Source organism: Myotis myotis, unplaced genomic scaffold (genome assembly GCF_014108235.1).
Source record: "Myotis myotis isolate mMyoMyo1 unplaced genomic scaffold, mMyoMyo1.p scaffold_m19_p_2, whole genome shotgun sequence".
NCBI lineage: Eukaryota > Metazoa > Chordata > Mammalia > Chiroptera > Vespertilionidae > Myotis > Myotis myotis.
Window position 1 is genome coordinate 5,094,844 of NW_023416324.1, and position 25,652 is coordinate 5,120,495.

The window sequence follows — 25,652 nt, forward strand, 5'->3', positions numbered from 1 at the left end:
AAAGGGCAAACTGTTCAAAGCCCCGCTTGACAGCAAATGAGCGCTAATGACACAAACCAGACCCCACTGACGTTGGTCTGTGTGAAAAGACCTGACAACAGACAAGCTCAACAAGACAGAGGCCTGGGCAGCAACGTGCCACAACAGTGTGCAGAAGTGACAGGGCGGCCAGGTGTTCCATCTCCTCTCGACGTGTACTGAGACCAGAAGGAAAAGAGGGCTGTCTCGCAAGAACTTTCTAAGCTGGTGGATACCAATTCCCACTGCTGTCTTCACATGGGCGAAGGGGTATACATTCTACTCCATATTCCAGTGAGAACATCCAGTTGAGATTTCATATAGCTGTGATTCTACAGAGCAAATGGAAACTGCCTATCCATATATTAAAACCCAGAGCCTACAAATGAACCTGGGTGTTAGAAAGACAATGAAGAGGGACAGACAGGAGAACACAATGAATTAGGATATCAAGAGGATATACAGCCCTGGCTGGTGTGCTCAATGGTTAGAGAGACAGCCCGTGCACCAAAGGGTTACAGGTTCGATCTCTGGCCCCAGTCTGGGTACATGCAGGAGGCAACCAATCGATGTTGTTCTCTCTCTCCCTCCCTTCCTCCCCCCTCTTTCTACCTTCCACTTTCTAAAAATCAATGGAAAAATATCCTTGGGTGCTGGCTCTAGCCTCAACCTAAGATGTATGTTTTTTCTGTAAAAATATTTTACTAACAAAAAATAAAAATAACAAGAGGACATACAGACATCTGCACTCTCATTCATTCCCTACCTCAAGAGTTAATTTTTATTAAAGGAAGATGAGTTGAAGACTTTGAGAAAATTCTTTTTTTTTAAAATATATTTTATTGATTTTTTACAGAGAGGAAGGGAGAGAGATAGAGAGTTAGAAACATCGATGAGAGAGAAACATCGATCAGCTGCCTCCTGCACATCTCCTACTGGGGATGTGCCTGCAACCCAGGTACATGCCCTTGACCGGAATCGAACCTGGGACCTTTCAGTCCACAGGCCGACGCTCTATCCACTGAGCCAAACCGGTTTCAGCAGAGAAAATTCTTAACAACTGAGGAAAGACTTTCTAGAGTTGAGTAGAATTAACAAACACAGATAAGAACAGATTCTGCCAAGCATCTTTTCTCCCTCCTTTCCAAAAATCTGTGTCCAGAAGTAGGAGAGTGTGTAAGCTGAGTAAGTGACTCCGATTTGAGCTTCTCATTGCGTTGGCAGGTGCCCTGTCAGGAGCGATGGCTGAGAAGCTAGTGCTGGGAGCGGGGCTGTTACGTCTCTGTGGCTTTCCCTCTTGAGTTTTTCCTCAGTGCTTTGCACGGGCAGGCGGTGACCGGCTGCCCTACAGATGAGACTGACAGAAAGGGCCAGTCATTAACTGTTCAAGGACTTCATGCAAAGCAGTAAGAGGGTCTCCGGCGTGGCCTCCGAATGCCATTCCCGCCACCTGAAGAACTCTTGTTTCCTGAAGGGTTTTCTAAGTCATTGCTCCAGAGGCTCTGGGCTGATGTCAAAGTCAAAGTAATCTGGCCTGGTAATCCCTTCTTGTATGGCCCATTTGGTTACCGACCTCATCTCTTAGTCTTAGCGCCTTGGTAACCTCACTATTAAGAACAAACGATGCAGGATTATCCAACAGAAAGCGCGGGCCTGTCGGAGTCAGTGAGATGGGAGCATCTGCAGTCCCATCTGGGGGACCATTTAGGCTTTCCCAGTGCTCCCGTGAGGAATTTATGAGAATGTTATGCACTTGCTTCCCAAATGGCTCTGGGTCTTCTCTCTCCTGTCTAGTTCCAATGCAGACCAAAGCCCGAGTTTGATTTGGTTCCCTGTCAAGTAAGAATGCTCTGAATTCCCTTGGTGATACGCTGGTGACACATGCAACCCAGCTGACAGGGACCTCGGCAGGTCTGAGTGAGGAGCTCCTGACCAGCCCAGATGAGGCAAGCTCTCAGCACTACATCAAACAGCCCTTACTTCCCATATAGAGCAGTGACTGCTTCAGACCATCCCATCTCTTTCCCCAGCATCAAAACTTAGCTCTGTGCCCAACGGATGAACCAACAAAACAGGTGGGTGCCTGTACAGAGCCAGGAAGCCTTGGGATTGGCTGGGCCCTGGTGTCCTTACCAGGCAGTTACCCCAGACTTGGGGAACAGCAGCATGGACTGGGGAACTCAACCATGTGATCCTCTCTCTTTTAATAGGGTCATTTAAAAGCAAAAGGACAGCAGTGAAGACAGATGTGGGAACATTTGAAACATGACATGAGAAAGCTTGTGAGGGGCAATTTAAGTGCAGGCAGCAGGGGAAGTGAAGGGAGATTAGCAGGCCTCAGTCAGGCCAGAGTCAGGTGATGAAAATAGCAGGTCAAGCATTCTTTCTTGCTTCAGAAACTTAGAAGTAACTTTACTCCTTTTCTACACATTGAGAAAGAGAAGGCTGGCCTTGCCGGACAGTTTCCAAGCTAGCACATCTGATGTCCTTGGAGTTCTTGAGGACCTAAGGCACCAAGATAAAAAAGATTTGGTGCAAGAGAGGTGGTCCACCTTGGACAATCAAAATAGGTTTTGGACATCTTAGTGCAGCCGTGGGCAAACTACGGCCCGCGGGCCGGATCCGGCCCGTTTGAAATGAATAAAACTAAAAAAAAAAAAAGATCATACCCTTTTATGTAATGATGTTTACTTTGAATTTATATTAGTTCACACAAACACTCCATCCATGCTTTTGTTCCGGCCCTCCGGTCCAGTTTAAGAACCCATTGTGGCCCTTGAGTCAAAAAGTTTGCCCACCCCTGTCTTAGTGCCTAGTGGCCTAAAGGTAAAGAGCTCTTACTTTGTTTTCACTCCTTCCTTTGTCCAGGTGCAATTTAAAAGGCATGTCTGTCACATACCTAGAGGACATGCTAAATCAGTATGAGAAAGTGGGGGCCCTTAAGAATAAAGAAGATAAATTAGGAAAAGGGGAGACAAAAATCCCTATCTTTTCAAGACCGGTGGGGGGCAGGTATATATATATTTTTAATTAAGAAAAAATTGGGCCTGGCTGGTGTTGCTCAGTGGTTGAGCATTGACCCATGAACCAAGAGGTTGCTAGTTCAATTCCTGGTCAGGGCACATGCCCAGGTTGTGGGCTCGATCCCTGGAGGCGTGCAGGAGCAGCATATGGATGATGTTTCTCATCAATGTTTCTATCTCTCTCCTTTCCTCTCTTTCTAAAAATCAATAAAAACATATTTTTCAAAAAAAGAAAAAATTGGGGAAGGGAATTTCACCACAACATAATCACCTTTCCGAAAAACTATTTTGCCAATGCACAATCTGTTTAAATAAATACATATTTTATACATGTGGTAACCAGAGCATCCTTATAATTTGCATTAGGCTTTTTCACAGAACACAGGCATTTCATACTTTATCCAGAGCCTTCATAATCACTTTTAATGGTTGCATACTAATTTCATCCTGCTGAGATGTCCAGTATATAACCAGTCTCGTGGGTGTACCCTCTGGGCTGGCTGGGAGTGGCACTTGTCGAAGACCAGGCCCCCAGGAGAGCTGCTTGGGAGCTCACGGTCAGCACCTCTATGCTCATTAAGTGATGTCCTACAGTCTTCAAGGTCAGGCCTAGACGTCAGTGCCCGTCCCCTGAGAATGAGCACCACCCTCAGCGATAAGCCAGGCAAGCTGTCCCGTTTTACACATCACCTCCAGGCACCTCCTGGGGGACCCGGGACCCGGGTGCCCTAGTACAACCCAGCATTAGACACAGGAGGGCTGCACAGCCCCGAAATGTCAAAGCACTCGATTTGTGCAACCCAGGGGCCTGTCAGAGGTGTGCTGTAAAAATGATGAATGGCTGTCACATCTCCAAGGCTCTGGCTGATTTAGGGAGCTATTGGCAGGCACATCACTCCCAGCATGTCAGCCAGGTAATTACTTCCAACTTTATCTTTCTTGTCAACACTTCTTGACAAATTGGCCATTATCTTTTTATTCTACAACAATGAGCTCTGCTCCTTTTCTGGTGATGCCTGGAGGTTTCTCTCCTGGCCTTTTCTTCCCATCCAGAGCGAAATGAAGAGCTCTGAGAGATGATTAGAAAGAAGCTGCCAGGAAAAGGAGGGAGAAAAGGAACAAAAGGGAGAGGGCTGACAGATTGAATCCAAAGCTTATTTTCAACTACCTTGACTCCAAGCAGTTGATACTTTGGGTAAAATCCTGATTTCTTGGCTTCTCAAAGTCCAAGAGCTCTGACTCAGTCTATTATGTGGATGAAGTTGGGAAACAAAAATGAAATGAGCTGGCATCTAGTGACCTGGCAGCTTCGAACTCTCCACATTTAACTGTATAAGCAGATGTGAGCTGGCCTTTTTACTCCATTAAGGAGTCAGGCGGCATTGTAAAAATACTGATCCCCATTCTGGGATCGGGGGGAAAAATGTGCCTACTCCTTGGTAAGGAAAAGCTGACAGAAGAGGACTGGATTGTCAACATTCCGAGCCAATGAGATGTCCAAAAGAATTTGAGGAGACCAATATGTCACCACTGATCATTGCTTTGTCACCGGAACAAACTGTCAGAGGGCGCGGTGGGGCAGAACCCAGCATCTGTATTTCATCAGTTCTGACACACACTTTTTTCACGCTTGAACGTCTCTGCAATCGTGATGCAGCACACAATTCAAGGTTTCAGAGCACTGTGACACTGTTTAGTTGTCAGCAGTTTGCCCTCACCCCCACCGTGTAGTGATACATAAACAGCAGCAGCAGCTTGAGTCACCATTAGTGGTCCTAAGGCTCGAGGGGTTCCTGAGGATGAGCCAGATGCAGTGGAAGCGCAGAGGGCTACCGCTAAACTACAGCAAGCTCCTCCCTGAAGAATGGGCTGGGGCTGCAATCGAGGACCCTCTGCCCTCTTGGTCAACTTGAGGAGAAACCCTAGGACCATCCCCTCTGTACAGCTCCTCATGCAGGACCAGCTTCCTGCACGGAAAAGAGCCTTCCTTGGGGTTTATAAGATGCTCTACAAATGCAAACTATTGTACAGTGACCCTGCAGGAAGTCTTCAGATTAGCCAGATAAATTACACTCTATTGGTGACAGGCGACAGACCTGACCTCTGGGGTGTGGCTGGCTGTGAAAAGGCATTACAGAAATGATGGGGCTACAAAGAAAGACACAACCTGTGCTTGTCCTCTGGCTACACTGGGCTTCCTGCACTCGCCCACTCTTCGCTGCTTGGAGCTTTGCTACAAGGAGTACAGGTTCCTAGAGGCACAATGGCACTTTTGAAGTCAGCATGAGCCCAGAGGTTTGGAATGTGTTTTTACCGAGAAGTGAGGAGCTTTGAGCAAATCCTTACCCTTCTGGACCGTGTTTTTTCTTCCAGCAGAGGTGCAGGGAAAAAATGAGACAGTGTACCTTTTCTGGAAGCCAGGAAACAACTGTAAAAGCAGGACTCATACTTCCAAGCAACACAATAGACACCTTGGGAACATGTGTTCAGAATTAAGACACAGAGCGGTTTTGTTCATCCATCTAGGCCTCTCCTGAAGACCGTAAAGCCCAGTCACTGCTGCCATTAATTGGCTGCTCAGGCACAACTGGCTCAAATCCTCCAACATTCTTAAGGAATTACAGACCACTTTCCCGTTAGTGCTGTCTAAGTCAGGGCAGCAGAGGTGCAGCCTGAAGGGAAGCTCTGCAGGGCAGTTGGGCCCCAGCTTGTCATCTTGTCCTGCTCCATCCCCATCCCCGACAGGGTTCTAACTCTGGTTAACAGTGATGGTCTACAATTACAATGTAATGGGCATTTGATGCCCACAAGATTTGTTAGGTTCCTGGATACAATATGGGGAATATAGCTACCAGAGACATGGCTGTTTTTATTGGGACATGTTATTTTCTTTTTTCTGTCTTCAACATTAGCAGCTGCATATGGCCCCTTGGCAGTGATGAAGGTTACTGATAGGCCCATGCAGGCTGAAGTGAGTAAGTATGCCATTTACACAGGCCTCCAGAATAAACAGGAGTGGGGCAAAACCCTACCCACTGCTCTGTGGTCCTCTCGCTGATTTTCACAGGTAAAGAAAGAGGGGTGAGACACAAATTGATGGTTTTCAGGGATACAAAGGGATCAATGCTAATAAAAGGGTAATATACTAATTAGACCAGGATACCTTCCGGACAAAGCCATGGTGGCAGGGCCGAGGCAGAGGCAGTTAGGGGTGACACGCCGGGGGGGGGGGGGGGGGGCAGTTGGGGGTGATCAGGCCGGCGGGGTGGGGGGACAGATGGGGGTGATCAGGTCGGCAAGGAGGGGCAGTTGGGGGCGAGAAGGCCAGCAGGGGGCAGTTGGGGGCAAGCAGGCCGGCAGGCAGAGTGGTTAGGGGCGATCAGGCAGGCAGGCAAGCAGGTGAGCAGTTAGGTGGTTCCGGATCGCGAGAGGGATGTCCAACTGCCGGTTTAGGCCAAATCCCACCGGCAGTCGGACATCCTCTGAGGGGTCCTAGATTGGAGAGGGTGCAGGCCAGGCTGAGGGACATCCCTGCCCCATGCATGAATTTTGTCCACCAGGCCACTAGTTATACTATAAGGATGCTACCTCAAGTTATTGATTAAAAAAGATCTCAACTCTTCCAGTTCTCACTTTGATTCTTTAACTACGACCTATAAAAAAACAAACAAAAAAACTATGATCTATGGAAGAAAAATGGACTTAAAGCAGGAGAGCATGCAGTACCCTACAATGAAGACCTTACCATAAAACACTGGCCATGGAGAGAGATGCTAAGTCTCCATAACAGATGTTCATTTAGAGCAGTGGTTCTCAACCTTGCTGCACATTAGAATCACCTGGGAATCTTTTTAAAATCCTGATTTCTGGGCCTCATCCTCCGGAAATTCTGTTTCTTTGTTACTAATGTTGTGGCCCCACCCCATAACAAAGAAACAGAATTTCCGGAGGATGAGGCCCAGAAATCAGGATTTTAAAAAGATTCCCAGGTGATTCTAATGTGCAGTCAAGGTTGAGAACCACTAATTTAGAGGGACAGAACCTGCTGCTGGGAATTCAGTCTTTCATCTGACATGTTCCAATTAAGTATCTCTTGCCTTCAGCTTTGTGCTAAGTGTCAGATGCTAGAGCTACTGTGATGGTCTTTGCTTTCACAGAGCTTACAGGTGGATGAAGTAGATGTACAAAAACCAAACTGCAGTAGGTGCTGTGGAGGTAAATACCACAAAGAAAACAGAGTGCTTAGACCAGGGGTGGGCAAACTTTTTGACTCGAGGGCCACAATGGGTTCTTAAACTGGACCAGAGGGCCGGAACAAAAGCATGGATGGAGTGTTTGTGTGAACTAATATAAATTCAAAGTAAACATCATTACATAAAAGGGTAGGGTCTTTTTTTCCAATAGTTTTATTCATTTCAAACGGGCCGGATCCGGCCCGCGGGCCGTAGTTTGCCCACGGCTGGCTTAGACATGTAGTTAAATTCGGGTGGGCAGGGGAGGCTTTTCTGATCAGATGATAATCACCTACCTAAAAAATAATACTTATTATTTGCTGGACACTGACCATGTGTCAGATATTATTCTACTGGTGTTTATGTACACTATTTTTAAAGAAACTTCCTAGTTGAAGCACAACACACACATATACAGGAAAGTATACACGGGGTACAGCTGGATAAGTTATCACACAAAGTGAAGAAACCCTTGGAACTACCATCCAGACCAAGAAACAGAACACAACACATGGCAGCATCCCAGAAGCACCCGAGCCTTCTCCCAACCACAGCTCCTTCCTCATGCCCAGCGGTAACAACTATCTGACTTCTGACACAATGGGTGGGCTCTGCCAGGGTTTGACTTGGTTTAAACGCTCAACATTATGTTTGTGTGACGCAGCCATGTTGCTGCATGCCATAGTAGTTTTCACTATTGCTGAACAGTATTTTACTGTACGAATAGACCACAATTTACCTATTTTTTTGTTGACTGCCATTTAGGTTAGGTCGTTGTCAGTATTTGGCTATTGTGTGTGGTGTTCCTACAAACGTTCTCGCACGTGTCTTTGGCGCATTCACATTTCCGTTCGGGATATTCCTGAAGTGGAATTGCTGGGTTACAGGGTATGTTCGGCTTTCGATGACACTGGACATGTTGCTCTCCAAAGTGGTTTCACCAATTTACATTCCCACTGAATGTATGACAATCCCAATTGCTCCATGTCTTTGCCAGCACTTGGTATTTTCAGTGTTTTCCATTTCAGCCATTTTGATTGGTATGTAGTAGCATTTTATAGTTTTAATTTGACTTTCTATAATGACTAAGGAGCTTGACCAGTTTTTCAGGCATTTATTGGCCTTTTGGATGTCCTCTTTTGTGAGTGCCTGTTCACATCTGGCCACCTTTAAAAAAATTAATGAGTTCTATGTATATGTACTTTGGATACAATATACACAGATGTATGGTGGAGATATCTTATTGCCTTTTCAGTCTCTCCATGGTGTCTTCTAATGCACACAAATGACTACTTTTACTGCATGTTTTCCTTTGTGGTTAGTGTTTTGTTTTTTTTTTGTTTTTTTAATATATTTTTTATTGATTAAGATATTACATATGTGTCCTTGTCCCCACGTTACCCTCTACCCCCCACCCCCCCCCACCCCCGGTCATGCCCTCACCCCCCCGTTGTCCATGTCCATTGGTTAGGCCTATATGCTTGCATATAAGTCCTTTGGTTGATCTTTCCCCCTTACCCCCACCCTCCCCTACCTTCCCTCCAAGTCCCGACAGTCCAATCAATGCCTCTCCGTCTCTGGATCAGTCCTTGTTCATCAGCTTATGTTGTTCATTATATTCCACAAATGAGTGAGATCCTGTGGTATTTATCCGCTCTCAAGTTCCATCCATGCTGTGGCAAATGGTAAGAGTTCCTTTTTCTTCTTCCTCTTCTTAAAGAATACCTTTCAGCATTTCATATAATGCTGGTTTGGTGGTGATGAACTCCTTTAGCTTTTTCTTATCCGTGAAGCTCTTTATCTGACCTTCTATTCTGAATGATAGCTTTGCTGGATAAAGTAATCTTGGTTGCAGGTTCTTGCTATTCATCACTTTGAATATTTCTTGCCACTCTCTTCTGGCCTGCATGGTTTCTGTTGAGAAATCAGCTGACAGTCGTATGGGTACTCCCTTGTAGGTAACTGACTGTCTTTCTCTTGCTGCTTTTAAGATTCTCTCTTTATCTTTTGCTCTTGGCATTTTAATTATGATGTGTCTTGGTGTGGTCCTCCTTGGATTCCTTTTGTTTGGGGTTCTCTGCGCTTCCTGGACTTGTAAGTCCATTTCTTTCACCAGGTAGGGGAAGTTTTCTGTCATTATTTCTTCAAAAAGGTTTTCAATATCTTGCCCTCTCTCTCCTTCTGGTACCCCTATAATTCTGATGTTGGTACGCTTGAAGTTGTCCCAGAGGTTCCTTACACTATCTTCATATTTTTGGAATCTCTTTTCTTTTTTCTTTTTCGGTTGGGTATTTTTTGTTTCTTTGTATTTCAAATCTTTGACTTGATTCTTGGGATCCTCTTGTCTGCTGCTGGATCTCTGTAAATTATTCTTTATTTCAGTCAGTGTATGCTTAATTTCTAGTTGGTCCTTTTTCATGTCCTCCATGGTCTCCCTATACTTATTGAGGGATTCATTAAATTTATCGGCGGTTTCCATAAAATTCTTGAAAAACCTTATAACCGTGGCCTTAAACTCTATATCCAATCGTTTGCTTTCCTCCATTTCTGCCATTTGTGACCTGTTTCTTTGTCTCCGCATTTTGGCAGCTTCCCTGTGTTGATAGAGTGGCCCTGTGCGCCAGGTGTCCTGTAGGGCCCAGTAGCTCAGCCTCCCCAGTTACCTGGGGTAGACACTCTTGGTGCACTCTTGGTGCCTTGGTTGTTGTAGAATCACTGGGAGGAATTGACCTCCAGGCCAATTGGCTGTGAGAATCAGCTGTGTCTAAAGTGGGAGAACTTCTGTGCTGAAGATACCCTTCTGGGGCAAGACTTGCTTCAGTGGGGCTTTGGTGCTCACTGAGTCTGCTCCCTGAGTGCGTCCCTTATGGATCTGAGGAGTTGCAGTCTGGATGGACCCCCTCTGACCACTGGGTACAGTGGCTCCTGGATCTAAGGAGGTGCTAATTCAGCCTCTGCCTGAGGCCACACAGCAGGAGCCACGAAGAGGCTCAGCTGTGAAGCAATGCAAGCCGCTGCGGGGCCTTGGGCCTTCTCTTGGAAGTTCCAGGTCTGCCTGGTTCGGCTGCAGTTAGGTACATTCACATGCAAAAGCCTCTGCGGCAGCCTGGGTGGGGCGGGGTCTCAGGGAGTCAGAGGGCGGAGAAAGCGGCCATGGCCGATTCTCCGCCCGGAGTCGCGCGTCTCAGTGTTCCGGTAACGGCTGCAAGCACCTCTGAGGGAAAGCCGCCCTCAAGTTCGCTCGCTGCCGGACAGACCAGCTTCTCCCCGTGTGAGACCTGGGTCCCCAGAGACTTCCCGGAACCGGAGTTCAGAGCCGTCGGGAGTTTGTGATTCAAAAAGACAGCCGCGTCCTCAGGCGCCACCCCCTTTCCTCGCGCGCGCGCGCGCCGCTGTACCTCTGCACTTCACCTCCGCAGCGCCTCTGGCTCTCAGCGTGCTTTTCTTTCCTTCTAGTTGTGGAATTTACACTCAGCCAGCCTTCCTGTTGTTCTGGATGATGTTTGCTCAGTCCTTTGGGGTAATTTTCAATTGTTGTGTGAGGCAATAATTTCCCGGTGTTTACCTATGCCGCCATCTTAGTTGCTCCCAAGAGAGATGTGGTTAGTGTTTTTAATATCTTGTTTAAGAAATCTTTGCTCATCCCAAAATGCTGAAGATAACTCCTATGTTATCTTCCAGAAGCTTCAGTTTTACCTTTCACATTTAGAGTTTAAATCTCCTCTGGACTTGAAGTTTTGTGTGTGGTGTGAGGTAAGGGTCAGAGCTTCCCCCACAATCCCCTATGAGGCTAACTCACCCAGCAGTGCTTACTGAAGACTGTCCTTTCCTCACTGTTCTGTGGTGCTATGTTGTCATAAATCAGGTGTCCATATATGTGTGGGATGTTTAATTCTGTCCCACTTATCTATGTGCCTATCCTTGTGCCAATACTATACTGCCTTAATTACTGTAGCTTTATGATAAATCTGACTTCTAGTAGTATAATTCCTCTAGTTTCACTTTTCTTATTCAAAAATGCCTTAGCTATTTTTAATCCTTTGCTTTATTTAACTTAATCCTCACATAAATCCTGTGAGGTGAAGTAGTTATTTTTATTTCCATTTCGCACTGGTAGACTCAGAGAAATTATGTACTTTAATTTGCCCAGAGTCATAGAACTATCAAGTTATATCTGGGATTAGATATAACTATCAAATTAAATCAGGGATTAGAACCCAGATTTGTTTGATTCTTACCCAAGCATTTAAAGCCCTTCATATACCACTTCTTTAAGCCTCAAGCCAGCTGACTCCTTCAGGGCATTTAATATGAATGCTTTGCAATTTTAAGAAATTCAATGTTCTAAGCCACCCATATCCAGTTAAAAATCTTATTTGGCAGCGACAAAAGCCACTTTCCTGGTAAGACTCAGGAAAACAAAGCAGCAAGAGGTAAAAGCTTCTTGGATTTCTCCACAGCCCTCTGTCCCCAGAATAACAATCACACTCCTCACGTGGACTCATGCAGTCCCTAAGGCCTGGCTCCCCTCCACCTCTCCAGCCTGAACTACCCGAGCCCTCTGCCTCCGGACTCTTCAGCATGCTCACCACCCGCATTCTCATTGCTGTACCTCTGCCCACAGTGCCCCTGCCCACTTCCCTTGGGAGGCCTTCCCGAAGCTCATCTTGGTTGAACAATCCTCCTCTGTGTCCCCTATCCTAGCATGTCACACTGTCCTAAAGTTCGGCTGTCTGCTTCTCCAAGTGGACTGCGAAGCACTTGAGGCTGGACTGGTGCTGCAGCTTGCATCCTGGCTAACAGAACAAGTGGTTGCTACAAAGTCCTGAGAGAGATCTGAGATTGACTGTTGTGCTAGGTGCTCTAATTAAATAATCGGCTCCAGGAGGAGGCCTGAGAGAAATGGTTTCTAAGACATCCAGGTTGTCCTCTTTGGTAGAAGTGGCAAACTAGAAGGTTTGGGGAACAGATGGAAATAGCTTCTGTGATGGACTTGGGCTGTAAGTGAGATAGAAATAGGACTGAGTGATAAAAGGGTGACTCATGAAGAGACTTCAGAAGTAAAATATTCCCATGAAGTACACTAACTAACGGCAAGGCAGGTTCTTCTAAGATGTACCTTTTCAATAACAGAGTCTGATTCTGAAGGCAGCTGTTTCTCTCCCTCACCAATTACTTTGTTTGTTAATCGTCCCCAAGGATTTTTTTCCATTAATTTTTGAGAGAGAGAGGAAGGAAGGGGGAGGAACAGAGAATTGAACCCTCGACCCTTTGGTCGACGCTCTATCCACTGAGCAACCTGGCTAGGGCTCCCTCACCGATTTTGAAAGCGATGGTGTAAGAGTAGGCAGGGGTAGGGATTCTTTAGAAAAGAAGCCTTTCTCTCCAATGGGGGCATTTTCAAGAAAATGAGACATGACAGTCCCATTTGGAGGAGAGACCTCCGCTAGGCCCTTCCCAGCGGTTGCCCTCGGGCTGCTTGAATGCTGCCAGGCCTCAGTGCCAGCCAAGGCTGTGCAGCCCGGACTGTGGTCGGTGGGAACTTCCAAGCTAAGTAAAAGCTCACTGGCTTTTCTCATTAAGAATATAAGCTTTCTTTTCAAAACCAGCTTTCCCTGGGAGCACCAAGCTGATCCCTTTCACCACCAGCAAAATGGAGAAAAGGAAAAACTCTAAGGTATCCAACCCAGGTTCCTCCATATTTTTCCAGTTAATTCCCATTTTTAGAGAAGGGAGTGAAAGCCTCTGAGAGAAGGAAATGCTCTGGTCTCATATTCTTCCTGGTTTTCTCTATGGGCTTAGCTGTACTCAAAACAAGGGCTTACTTTGCCTTCTTTCAGAAATTCAGATTTAGGATGTCGAAGGGTTGTGGATGTTCTGGAGGGTAGATCATCTCCTGGCATGGGGAATACCCTTAATTGGCTATTTTATTCAAAATTTGGGGGTGGGGGGTGTTATTGACATCTGGGCAGCTTAGGCGAGTTAAGAAAATCTTCAAATAAGAAAAGCCAGTTTCCAACTTATGCCTTATGTTAGAAATAAGTTTCCAGAAAAGACATGTCAGAGCATAGGCACTCATGCTAAAAGCCAGAGCTGTGAGCCAAACCCCCTCCTACCTTTCTTAGAAAGGACTGCCTACATGGGTTGCAAATATGAACAACTGGTTCATTTTCTGCCCAGATATGAACACCTACTTCCAACATTTCCTGTTTAGTGGGGGAAACAGCTCCCAGGAAGAACAAACAAAAAGCTGACGGAATCCATAAAGCTCCACTGGTCCATGATGGTTCCCCTAGACTCCGCTACATGGGAGCTCCAAGGGTCATGACTGCATGGCGCACACCACGTCCGTGGCACACGACTGAGCTCAGTGTCACTTGATGGCTAGCAGACTATTGAAGATCCTCTTGGAGTTCAGCAGACCCTGTGTCAGAGGCTGGCAGTTGGGATCAGACTCAAGTTAATGAAATGAACTCCATGGAGCTGAGACTGTAGAGCCCAGCTGGGCTAGACATTTGCGAGAAGAGATCTGGGACCAGTTGACAGTGCCAATTGTAAACAGCCTCTTTCGGGCTGAACGATAACTTGCTATAGGGTGCCAGCAACATCCTCACCCTTTAGCAGGCCAAGGAGACAACGTGAGAAAACAAACCCTGATCCACGTCATCCTCTACTGCTTTTTTATTCTGAGGAAAAAAAATTGTTTGGTAACTCCAGCTGCCTGGACAGAAAGGACTTTCTGAGAAGCTAGAAGCCCTGACCGGAAAGGACTCGGGGGGGGGGGGGGGGGGCATGGCAGGGAAGAAAAGTTGTCAGGGGTCGGCTTGGCTTGTGTGTGAAGGACCCAGGCCGAGCAGACCAGGAACTGCCTCAGTGGTGCCATAACTTGGAAAGCGAAAGAGTATGTTCCAAAGACAGGGTTACTGTTTAAGGACAAAGGGAGCTTTGTATACATTCTTAGTGAAAACCTCATTTTAAGGATTTATGGTTGCTAAAATCCCAGTTTTTTTCCATTTGTTCTCAAAGGAAGAGTGCCCTTCAATTATAGTACGTGAAAAATTACAATATACCTGTTTTCAGGGATATATAGAGAATAATTTCAGATTTGCACCATATGGCACAGGAAGTGGAAAATGAGACTAGAGATATGGCTTTATTCGGTGATGGGACTCTTTTCTCTATGATTTAATGTATTTTCCAAGCATGAACCCATGGGCCAAGGATTCTCTGTTCTGCCTGAAGACCAATGGAAATGTGGGTGACCAATTACTCCTGAGTTTTCATCCCTGCTGTCACCTCTGACATCTTGCTAAAGTCAAGTGTGAGAAGCCTGCTCTGTTGAAGGAGAAAGTACGTAAAAAGAAAGATAATCGAGCAAGTCCTGTGCATACAAACTACAAAGTCATTTTTTTGCTTCCTAAGAGATTTACTCCATCTTCCTCTTTCTAGAGCTTTTCTAAGTTGTAAATGTGCAAATGTGAGATGGTGTTAGATCCAGGTCGGATGGGGGTTTTGTGAAACACTGAATGACACCAGAGGAAGGAAGAAGCAGCCCTGTTAAAAGCACATGCAGTAGGCCAGATCCTCCTATAAACAGCATGGATTACATTAACAGGCCTCCCCGGCTGAGTGGAATCTTATTCCCAATTCTCTTTGCCCACCTTGCGCTCACCCCATGGTTATATAACCTTTAGAATGGAATTTGGAAATTCCCTGTCCCTGCTCTGCTTGCTGCTAGAGCTGAGCCAGTGGCTGGCAAGGGCATAATCTAATAGGCAAAACTAGAAACACACAAATTCACAGTCCTCTTGTCTGGGTCCAGAGACTGTGCCGGCAAGGAAAGAAAGACTTGCCCTGTCTCCCTCCTCCCCTTCTCTGGCCTAAGTTTACGCTGACTTCACCCAACAGGCACCTGACCCTCCCAGATGAGCTGGGAGGGGCTAAAGCGCCATGCACACGGGGTGGAGGTGCAGGCAGCAAATGATATTTAAGATGCTGAGTTTGTGGAGCATTAGGCTTGGGGAGGAAAGCTATAGGATACCCCATTAAGCTGCACTTTCAGAAGCTCAAGCTTTGACAAAGGCTAAGAAAGAGCCAGGAAAGAGAAAACAGTGGTGAGCTCATCAAGAGTGCAAGTGTGAGGTTTTAATTGCTGCAGCTTTGCAAGCCTTGGCCGGGCAGATCCAGATTTCCCCACAGGAAGAGCCTTCCTCACCCAGACCCACGAAAGATGCTGAAGAAACCTCTCTCAGCTGTGACCTGGCTCTGCATTTTCATCTTGGTCTCTGTCAGCCACCCAGTGTGGCCGCAGAAGCCCCCTAAGCGCAAGACACCTGGGCAGCTCAAAGTGGCCGCCTGCTGTGAGGAGGTGAAGGAGCTCAAGGCCCAAATTGCCAACCTAAGCAGCCTGCTGAGTGAACTGAGCAAGAAGCAGGAGAAGGACTGGGTCAGTGTGGTCATGCAGGTGATGGAACTGGAGAGCAACACCAAGCGTATGGAGTCGCGGCTCACGGAGGCCGAGAGCAAGTACTCTGAAATGAACAACCAGATTGACATCATGCAGCTGCAGGCAGCGCAGACGGTCACGCAGACCTCGGCAGGTAAGGAGCATGTGTCCTCACGTTTCTCACCACCTTGCCCTCAAATAGCCCAGTGTCTCCTGTCTGTACATTGCTTCTAGATAACCTGGTCAGAACAATTTGGGGGGTTCTTTGGAGATACACTTTCTCGGGTACGTGCTACCAGCTCTCTTTTCGCTTTACTAAAGGCTTAGGAAGTATTTATTTTGATTTCTAATGTTCTGTAAATTTACCCAGTACCTTCACAGGTCTCTTTTATTAACACAATGTCCCAGCACACTGAAGGTATGAATTACCATCTTGGAGCACAGAGATTACGTGGTTTGCCCAAAGTCACACAGCAAGTCTTAGAAAGAGGGCTCAAGTTTCCTCATTGGTCCCCTTCGTAACCCAGAGCCGACAGGCTGCACCCTCGGTTCCAAGGAAGCAGGAGCGAACACCAAAACCACAGCATCTGTTACTCTAGAAGTTCTCTCATGTCTCTAACATTATGGAATGGGCATAAATGGGATTTGGTACCATCTCTCTGCCAACTGTCTTCTCACTGGCTCAGAATGAAGTGTATGGACATGACCCAAAGCCATTTGAAAAATTCCTGTCTTCAGGAACGGGCAGGGTCCTCAAGGTTCCTCAATTCTGATATTTCTGTATTTTCCCCATGATCTAAAATAAAATTCTGCCCAATAATATAGAAAATAAGAAAAGGTAATGTTGAAATTTGGATTTTTGGGAAGCCAAAAATAAGACACACTTAATGTTTTCTCCTGCAAAATAACTTTCAGCTTCTGATTACCTTGGCTCAGACCGGTCAAGGTGAATTTATTAGAGAGAAATTTGGTTTTCCAAAATTATTAGTTATCAGGAGCATATCCTATAGATAAGTCACTTCTTGCTGATATAAAAACTTTCTGGTCACACTACAAACTAAATCAAGAACTAAGAATAGAGTAAGTCACTGGTTAGTCTCAGTTCAAATGAAATTAAGGTTAACAATTCTGTTATCGAAACCAATGTGGGGAAAAAAAAAAAGAAAAAAAAAAAAGAAACCAATGTGTGTAAATCACTTTCTAAGCATGTACGTCCTGACCCTCAGTTTGGGACTAGAAAGCTATTCTTAGGCCATTTTCCAGATAAGTGAGTCCTGATTTGGTCCATGAGATGAAATCGGACATGAAGAAGACCAGGGCGGACAGATGAATCTGCCTGCCACTCCCTGCTCCTCCAAATGGGGTTTCCTCACCTCCCAGCAGGGAGTTTCATGGAGTCAAACGCAGCTCCTCAAGTTCAGCAAAGGACAGGATCCTCAAGGCTCCCCTCCCCGACGTGCTCTGCCGTCTGTGTGCTCTTCTCGAAGGCCCAAGAGAAGCTCCAGGACACAGAGGGCAGAAGCTCTCTGGTCAGTGAGTTCCCACTCTCTGCCTCCTCTCAGGGAAGCTGGACCTTCCACAATGTCTTCAACATTTAGAATAAGGAGACAAGTCTGGTATAAAGCAGGAGCCCCAGGGCAGCCTGGACACATTTAAATCAGCCCAGCATGAAAGCTGGCCTGTCCAATGCTCTCACTTCCTTGTTCTAATAACTGTTCAGGGGAGGCCTCTAAGGGTGCCTCAGAATGCACTTCCATTGTCTAGCAGTGTGAGATTAAGGCAGGGGAAAGGTAAGATTATAAATCTGTCTCCCTTAATCAGGGCCCTAGTAGCCATTACCTCTGAAAAACAACGAAACCGACCAATCAACCAAACAAATCAAGAAACAACAAAACCTCACGATACTCGCAATTACCTGGAAACAGAGGCTGGCTGTGCCAGAAGTTGGATCTATGACAGCATGTTATGTGGCCCTCACACACTGTAGTAATCCCAGAACTCATGGTCTAGACCAGTGGTCGGCAAACTGCAGCCCCTTGAGTGTGGCTCTTCCACAAAATACCACGTGCGGGCGCGCACATACAGTGTGATTGAAACTTCGTGGCCACACTCAAGGGGCCAAAGAGCCGCATGTGGCTCGCGAGCCGCAGTTTGCCTACCACTGGTCTAGACCTACCACAGGATCATTTATTTAAACCACCTGTTTGCTCGTCACACTGATGCCCTCCAGGGGATGGGCTTCCCCAGCCCTCAGTCCCAGCACCAGAGAAGCCAAAACACACCTGTCTTGGTCTCTCCCATGCAGCTACTACCTAGTTCAGAACAATTACGCAAATTTTGTGGCAGAAATTAAGTCTGTGCTTAAACTGCCGATGTCCAAGCAGCAGGAAGGCCTGGCTGCCAGGGAGCCAGGATGTGCACGCTCACTGCTGTGGTCTGTCCCTTTTGCAGATGCCATCTATGACTGTTCATCCCTCTACCAGAAGAACTACCGCATCTCTGGAGTGTATAAGCTTCCTCCCGATGACTTCCTGGGCAGCCCTGAGTTGGAGGTGAGGCCATCACCACCCATGCTCTACCCCTGTTCTCCTTGCGCTCAAAGGGACAGCAGGGCTAGACAGAGTCTAGCAAAGGGAAACTCAAAACAGAACAAACACCCCAGGGAACTATCCAAACACTCAAATTATGGGGGAGGGGGAATCCAGCCATCTGTTTGGCCCTTTCAAACCGTTATCAACCAAACACCAGGTTAAATAATTCTAGAACCACCACCTAACTAGTTAAAATCTCTTGCCATGTCCTAGAGCAGCTACTCTTTGGGGGAAGAGAAAAGAGAGACCATGGAGGGAGCCTACCAGAAGTACCTGGAGTTTTCCCTTCGAACTCCATGTGCACTGACCTGCCCCCATCCTAAATTCCCATAAGTCTTCCTCAGCAAACCACCCTGCCCCAGCTCGCCCACACTGGGCAGAGTTGTGCTTTAGTGCACCTGGGGGACCATGGAAATGCACACATCCCTTGCCTCTGCAGGGATGGGAAAAGGGAGGTGAAGTCCACCCCACGCTCCTGCTCCTGCCTCCGCGGGCCCCTGACCAGAGCATTCTCTCTGCTCCAGGTGTTCTGTGACATGGAGATGGCAGGTGGTGGCTGGACCATCATTCAGAGACGAAAGAGTGGCCTCGTCTCCTTCTACCGGGACTGGAAGCAGTACAAGCAGGGCTTTGGCAGCATCCGTGGGGACTTCTGGCTGGGGAATGAACACATCCACCGGCTCTCCAGACGGCCAACCCGGCTACGTGTGGAGATGGAGGTGAGCAATGACTGTACAATTCTGGGGAGGACATTCCTATTCTTACTCACTTTAGGCTTGTATGTTTATTCTGACGGTTTTCCTTCAGGTTGCAGTACAGTTGAGAAAGAATAGGTTCATTCCCATTTTTCAGAAAAGTGAGGCTGCAGGTACAACAGGAAGGAGCCAGGCTCAGGCTAGAGCAGAGTCATCCGACAGTCAGTGACCTGGACACAAGGTCCTCTGTGTGCAAACCTTACTGACCCAGAATATAGCCTCACTATATTCTCAAATTACTCTTATGACATCTTTAAGTGGGGAGACTGTAAAAACACACATCTAACCCTTACATACAAGGAAGTGAGGGGATACAGGAAGAGAGACTAACCAAGGCGTATGGTGACTCAGGAGAGCAGTTTGGTCTGGGACCCTTGTTTTCTGATTCCTAGCAGTAGAGATGTGTGGCTGCGGCTGGAGAGAGGAGTGCAGGGTGGGATGAAATGTCACCTGCCACAGTTTTTCTCAGGCTCTGCCTCCTCTGACAGGACTGGGAAGGCAACGTGCGCTACGCCGAGTACAGCCACTTTGTTTTGGGCAATGAACTGAACAGTTATCGCCTCTTTCTGGGGAACTACAGTGGTAATGTGGGGAACGACGCCCTCATCTATCATAACAATACAGCCTTCAGCACCAAGGACAAGGACAATGACAACTGCTTAGACAAGTGCGCACAGCTCCGCAAAGGTGAGATTTGGAGGTGGTGGGGGGAGTTCGGGTATCAACCCAGAGTCCCACTTAAAGAGAAAGTGTGAACTATAACTGCATGGCTGGTATCCTGGCTTCAGTACTTCCTTTTTATATTGGCCCCAATTGCTTAACTACTAGTCAAAAAACAACTAAACAAACCCTGCAGCCTAATCTATCAGCCATTTCCAAGGGAAGGAGGATACACCCAGCCCACTAGCGCTGATCTGTCTCTTGTGCCAGGTGGATACTGGTACAACTGCTGCACAGATTCCAACCTCAACGGAGTCTTCTACCGCCTCGGGGAGCACAACAAGCACCTGGACGGCATCACCTGGTACGGCTGGCACGGCTCTACCTACTCCCTCAAACGGGTGGAGATGAAGATCCGCCCAGAAGACTTCCAGCCCTAAAGGAGGCCTGCTGCGGAGCAGGGCTGGAGAAATGGGAGACCAATGGAGACTGGGCAGGGCGGAGGAGGACCGGAAGAGAGGACAGACAGGGTGTGAATGGCAAATGGCTTATGAGAAAAGTCTCCAATGAGAGAGTAAGTCTTTGAGGAACACAATACAATGATATGACCCAGGATGTTACAGTAACGGGAGGAAGCACTGGGACACAATGAAGGGGTCCTGACACGGACTTCTCGGGGGGCTTGCCTGAGTGGGCTCTTGTGGCCGTGATCCCTGACACAGCAGCAGCTTCTTTTTTCCACATGATTTTGCTATGAAAAAAAAAGTTGTCAGATGACTTTATCCATTTCTAAGGTGAAGTGAGGGCAGAAAACAAGTCCCTTTGCTAAAGAGAATCATATATATTGGTTCACCAAGGAGAAGACCTGGGTGTTAAAGAAAGGAATGAAAGGGGGTAATGGGAGAAGAGTTTCTATTTTTAAATCCAAGAAATTACCTTCCGTCTACACTTAAAAAAAAAAAAAAAAGACAGTAATTGTCCTGCTGGAGGTGAGCTGACCCAGGTTGGACTTGATTGGAGGAAACTCCAGGCAATGGGCCTTGCAGCTGGCCTCTGAGAGCCTCCTCTGCTCGGCCTTCATCAAGGCACAGCAGTGAAGGCAGGAAGTGGGTCTGGTGGTGGCCGGGGAGCTCAGCGGGCGGTGGTGATAAGTTCCCTCATGGATGCTTGCACGACACTGCCGGAAATGATTCAGTCTGGACACTGCCTGAAATGATTCAGTCTAGACACTGCCTGGAATGATTCAGTCTACAGATATATCTGTTTTTATTTACTCTTTAAGAAAAGAGCTTGAAGAGCTTCCTTTTTTATCTTGTCTATAAAATTGGCTGAAAAATGAAAGTAGATGGCACTATAGTTAATAACTCATGCTGTTTATAAGCATTTTGCTTTGTAAAAATATAATATAGATTGTTTCAAATGTTCAAAGTTTCTTTTTTCTTCTACAATAAACTTTTAACACTTGTTCATTTTTAAATGATCACCATTACCACTCAGAGCATGATAAAAAGTTTAAGTGAAAACTCAGAAAACAATGAGAAAGAGACTCCGAATTCGTTACAGACTTCAGGAAACCATGGGAGCAGCAGGAGGCCAAAAATCAAAAGGCGAGGCTGGCCAGTGTGGCTCAGTGGTTGAGCACTGATTCATGAACCAAGAGGTTGCTGGTTCGATTCCCAGTTGGGGGCACATGTCTGGGGTTTCGGTCTCGATCCCCAGTAGGGGGCATGCAGGAGGCAGCCAATCGATGATGTTTCTCTCTCATCAATATTTCTATCTTTCTATCCCTCTCCCATCCTCTCTCTCTAAAATCAATAAAAACATATTAAAAGAAAAGACGAGGGACTTTTAAAAAGGCAACAGTCACTAGAAGAGGTCAGATCTGGCCTACCCACCTACCTAACTCCCATGGAGGCCAATGTCATCACCTGGCTTTAAAACATTTTGCAAACTACTTTCTACTTGAAGAAACTAACACGTTGAGAGAGGGAAAATATCTTTAGCCACAAGAGATGACAGTCTTGACCTTTAGGAAGTCATTTTTTCTTGCCGAAAAGAACCATTTATGGGAAGCCATGATTCCTACTCAGTATTTTTAAATATTATCAATGGTCCTTGATTGTTGAGAACCTACTTAACCTCAAAAACAAGAACCTTGGTAATTTTCAAAGAAATAAACCGAATAGAAAAGTACACTGGAGTAGGGCTTCCTATGGGACAGGTATTCAAACAGAAACTTCCTAAGGCAGGCAGTGGAATCTGAGATGCTTTGCAGCCAGCATAATACTTCTAGAAAAGACAGGATAAAAAGATCAGGGGGTTAGAAGGAGATGAGAGAAGGAAGAGCCTAAGATGCCTATGGCAGAAGTACATGAGTTTCTCTCACTTCCCAATATCCCACAACTAAAACAAAACTGAGGTTCTTTGCAACAAAATCTAAAATGAACACGTGTGACTCCTCAAACTAAAAAGCTTCTGCATAGCAAAGAAAACAGTTAATAAACTGAATAGGCAACCTACAGAATGGGAGAAATTATTTGCAACCTTAATCCCTAATAAGAGGTTAATAACTAAAATATAAAGAACTCATACAACTCAACAGCCAAAAACCAAAGGATCCAATTAAAAACCGGGCAACGGACTGAATAGACATTTTTCCAAAGTAGACATCCAAATGGCCAATAAGCTCACCACTGATCATCAAAAACACAGCATCACCTCACACCTCACATCTGGCAGGATGGCTATTATAAAAAAGACAAGGGATAGCAAGTATTGATGAGGATGTAAGAAAGGGAACCCTTGTGCGCTGTTGGTGGGAATGTAATTTGATACAGCCACTATGGAAAATAGTATTGAGGTTCCTCAAAAAATTAGAAATAGAACTACTGTATGATTCAGAAATACCACTCTGGATATATACCTGAGGACACGAAATCACTATCGTGAAGGTGTACCTGCACCCATGTTCACTGCAGTATTACTTACAATAGCCAAGATACGGAAACAACCTAAATGTCCTTCAACAGATGAATGGGTAAAGAAAATGTGACAGACAACCTACATACACACAGAGTGTACGAAAGAAGGAAGTTCTGTCATTTGCAACAACATGGATGAATCTGGAGGGCAATATGCTAAGTAAAATAAGACAAAGACAGACAAATATTATATGGCATCACTTATGTGAAATCTAAAAAAAAAAGTTGATTTCACAGAAACAGAGAATAGAATGGTTGCCAGGAACAGAATGGGGATAGGGAAACGGGGAGGTATAGGTCAAAGGGTACAAACTTTCAATTACGAGATAAATTAAGTTCTGAGGATCTGATGTAGAGGATGGTGACTACAGTACTGTATATTGTATATTTGAAATTTGCTGAGAGTATATTTTAAGCATTCTCACCACCAACACAATACACAAATTTAGGTATGTGAGGCGATGAAGGTATAATCTTGATCTTGGTAATCATTCCATAATGTATATCACATCCTTATACTGCGTATTTTAAATATATATAATTACATTTGTTAATTATTCCTCAATACATTTGGGGGAGAAAAGTATCTATATTGTGCTAATCAAAACCTACAGTTGCTGAAATTTACTCTTATTGTTATACTAGAGGCCCAGTGCACGGATTCATGCACCAGTGGGGTCCCTCGGCCTGGCCTGCGGCTCTCTTGACATCCCGCGAGAGGTCCCGGATTGCGAGAGGACGCAGGCCAGGCGGAGGGACCCCACCAGGGCATGATCAGGGCCAGGGAGGGACCACAGGAGGACTCCAGGGCATGTCCAGTCCTTCTGGCCCAGTCTTGATCGGCCGGACCCCAGCAGCAAGCTAACCTACTGGTCGGAGCGTCTACCCCCTAGTGGTCAGTGCACGTCAAAGTCGAATGGTTGCTTAGGCTTTTATATATATATACCATATAGGTTAGACACAGTTGAGTAACTGAATTATAAACTTTTTGCAACAAGATTAACATTTAATTTTTAAAAAGTTACTTAAAAAAACACCACCACCATAAGATGGAGGTCCTAAGCCAGGGCCTATGGCTTATTCATGTTCTAGGAAGATTTCTGAGAGTGGACAGAGGGAAAAGGGAGAGTGGCTGTTAAAGAATGCACAGAACACCCAGCCACTCACCTACAGGGTATAGGCTCTGATCATAAACACTTTTATTTTTATTTTTGTTTTATTGCTTAAAGTATTACAAAGGGTATGTCTCCTTTTTTCCCCCCATAAACACTTTTAAAGCCTCTCTGAGCAGGCTGATGGACACCAAGACTCAGAGATGAGCACATCATGGTCTCTGACCTTAGAGAGGACAAAACCCCCAGCAGCCAAAGGAGAGAGCAATGTTGTTCTGAGCACATCCTCTAAGATGTGAGACAAGAAGGTATGAATGGTATGAAAAAGAACAGGCCTGAGGGGCAGTTGTTAGAGTTACATGTTCACTTAGTAAGCACTGGCTCCTGTTTCTATTTTTAATTCTACAGATGTGTCAATTAGAACATTTTCTTAAAATGAGATATGTCAGGGGCTAGGCAATGAAAACATCCAGTTCTGATCAGACCCTCTCTTCTACTTACTGTAGAGAAAGAAAAACAGGTGCTATGAACTGACTGTGTGTCTCCCCAAATCTATGTTGAAGCCTAATCCCCAATGTGATGGTAGCTGGAGGTGAGGTCTTTGGGAGATCTTTAGGTCATGAGGGTGGAGCCCTCATGAATGGGATTAGCACCCTTATAAAAGAGACCCCACAGAACTTTCCACCATGTGAACAATACCAGAATCCAACCAATCCATCCCTGATCTTGGACTTCCCAGTTTCTGGAACTGTGAGAAAGAAATGTTTGTTGCTTAAGCCACCCAATCTACGATACTTACAGCAGCTTGAACAGGCCACCAGACCTTACCCTAATGCTATGGGCTAACCAAGTAAAGCCATGTATCTGTGTGTGTATGTATTTGTTTCCAAATAATTGAATATCCATTTAATCCTCTGTTTCCCTAAGAAGCTATTACACTTACTGATGTATATGCATTTTGAGGAGATGAGTATAATTTATACTGTCTAATGATAACTCTGATTTGGGGATTGCACATGGATTTAATTTGTCTTGGAGCAGATAGGGGGAAAATGTCAATAGGTAGGAAGACCGATAGATCAATCCAGCAGCAAGAGAAAAATGTTGTCACCTCAGCATAGCTTTTTAAAATAAACATGAAGAATCAGCTATGCAAAGATGTTCTTGTGTACAGCAAACCTGATTCTTTCAAAAAGAATTAGGCGGGGCGAGGGGAGGGGGATGGAGGATGTGAAGGCATGTGCTAGGGCAGGGGCAACCAGGGAGAAGTCAATGGGGGGGGGGGGGAGAGGAGACTTATGTAATACTTTAAACAATAAAGAATTTAAAGAAAAAAGAATACGGCAGTTCACTCAGTGTATACACTTGATGAGCTTTTGAAAGGTGCACAAATAGTGAAGAGAAAAGAAGAGTAGGAAAAATAAAGCTGGAGGCGAGGAAGGTAATGCTAGTAGACCAAACAGGTAAGACATCTGTAATCTGTCAGAGGCAGGCCAGTAACCGAGCTGCCAGTAGCTACTGTGAGGCAGGGAATTCCATTTATTACTGCAGAGCAAGGTCCCCAAGATCAGACCAACGTAGTGGCTCAGGGATGTACAACCACCACTGGTCTGACCACTGGAAGGGGTTTCCAAGAGGCCCATAGAGGACTGGGGAGGCTGAGAGAGACTTTCTTAACAGCAGTTTGTTTCTTCAAACTTTCTTCAATGAAAATGGCACCAGAACATTGCAATGGTGCTTAGGAAAAGCAGTTTAGAAAATCAGTAGAAAAATCTATAAATGGAAACAAAAACAGGTGGACCTTCTGGTCTGGAGACCAACTGAAGGGAGGCAG

The 25,652-nt window shown here is 45.9% G+C and overlaps 2 protein-coding genes across 7 annotated transcripts in view; one reads left to right on the plus strand and one right to left on the minus strand.

Moving 5' to 3' along the window:
- Positions 1-25,652, minus strand: part of MTOR (mechanistic target of rapamycin kinase) — a 119,222-nt gene that overhangs the window by 50,843 nt on the left and 42,727 nt on the right. The gene's annotated exons all lie outside the window — the stretch shown is intronic.
- On the plus strand, positions 15,272-21,141 carry ANGPTL7 (angiopoietin like 7). Its single transcript, XM_036347885.1, has 5 exons — positions 15,272-15,873; positions 18,171-18,271; positions 18,835-19,029; positions 19,554-19,752; positions 19,996-21,141. Exons 1-5 carry the CDS (start codon positions 15,504-15,506, stop codon positions 20,163-20,165), a joined length of 1,035 nt encoding a protein of 344 aa, XP_036203778.1. The 5' UTR covers positions 15,272-15,503; the 3' UTR covers positions 20,166-21,141.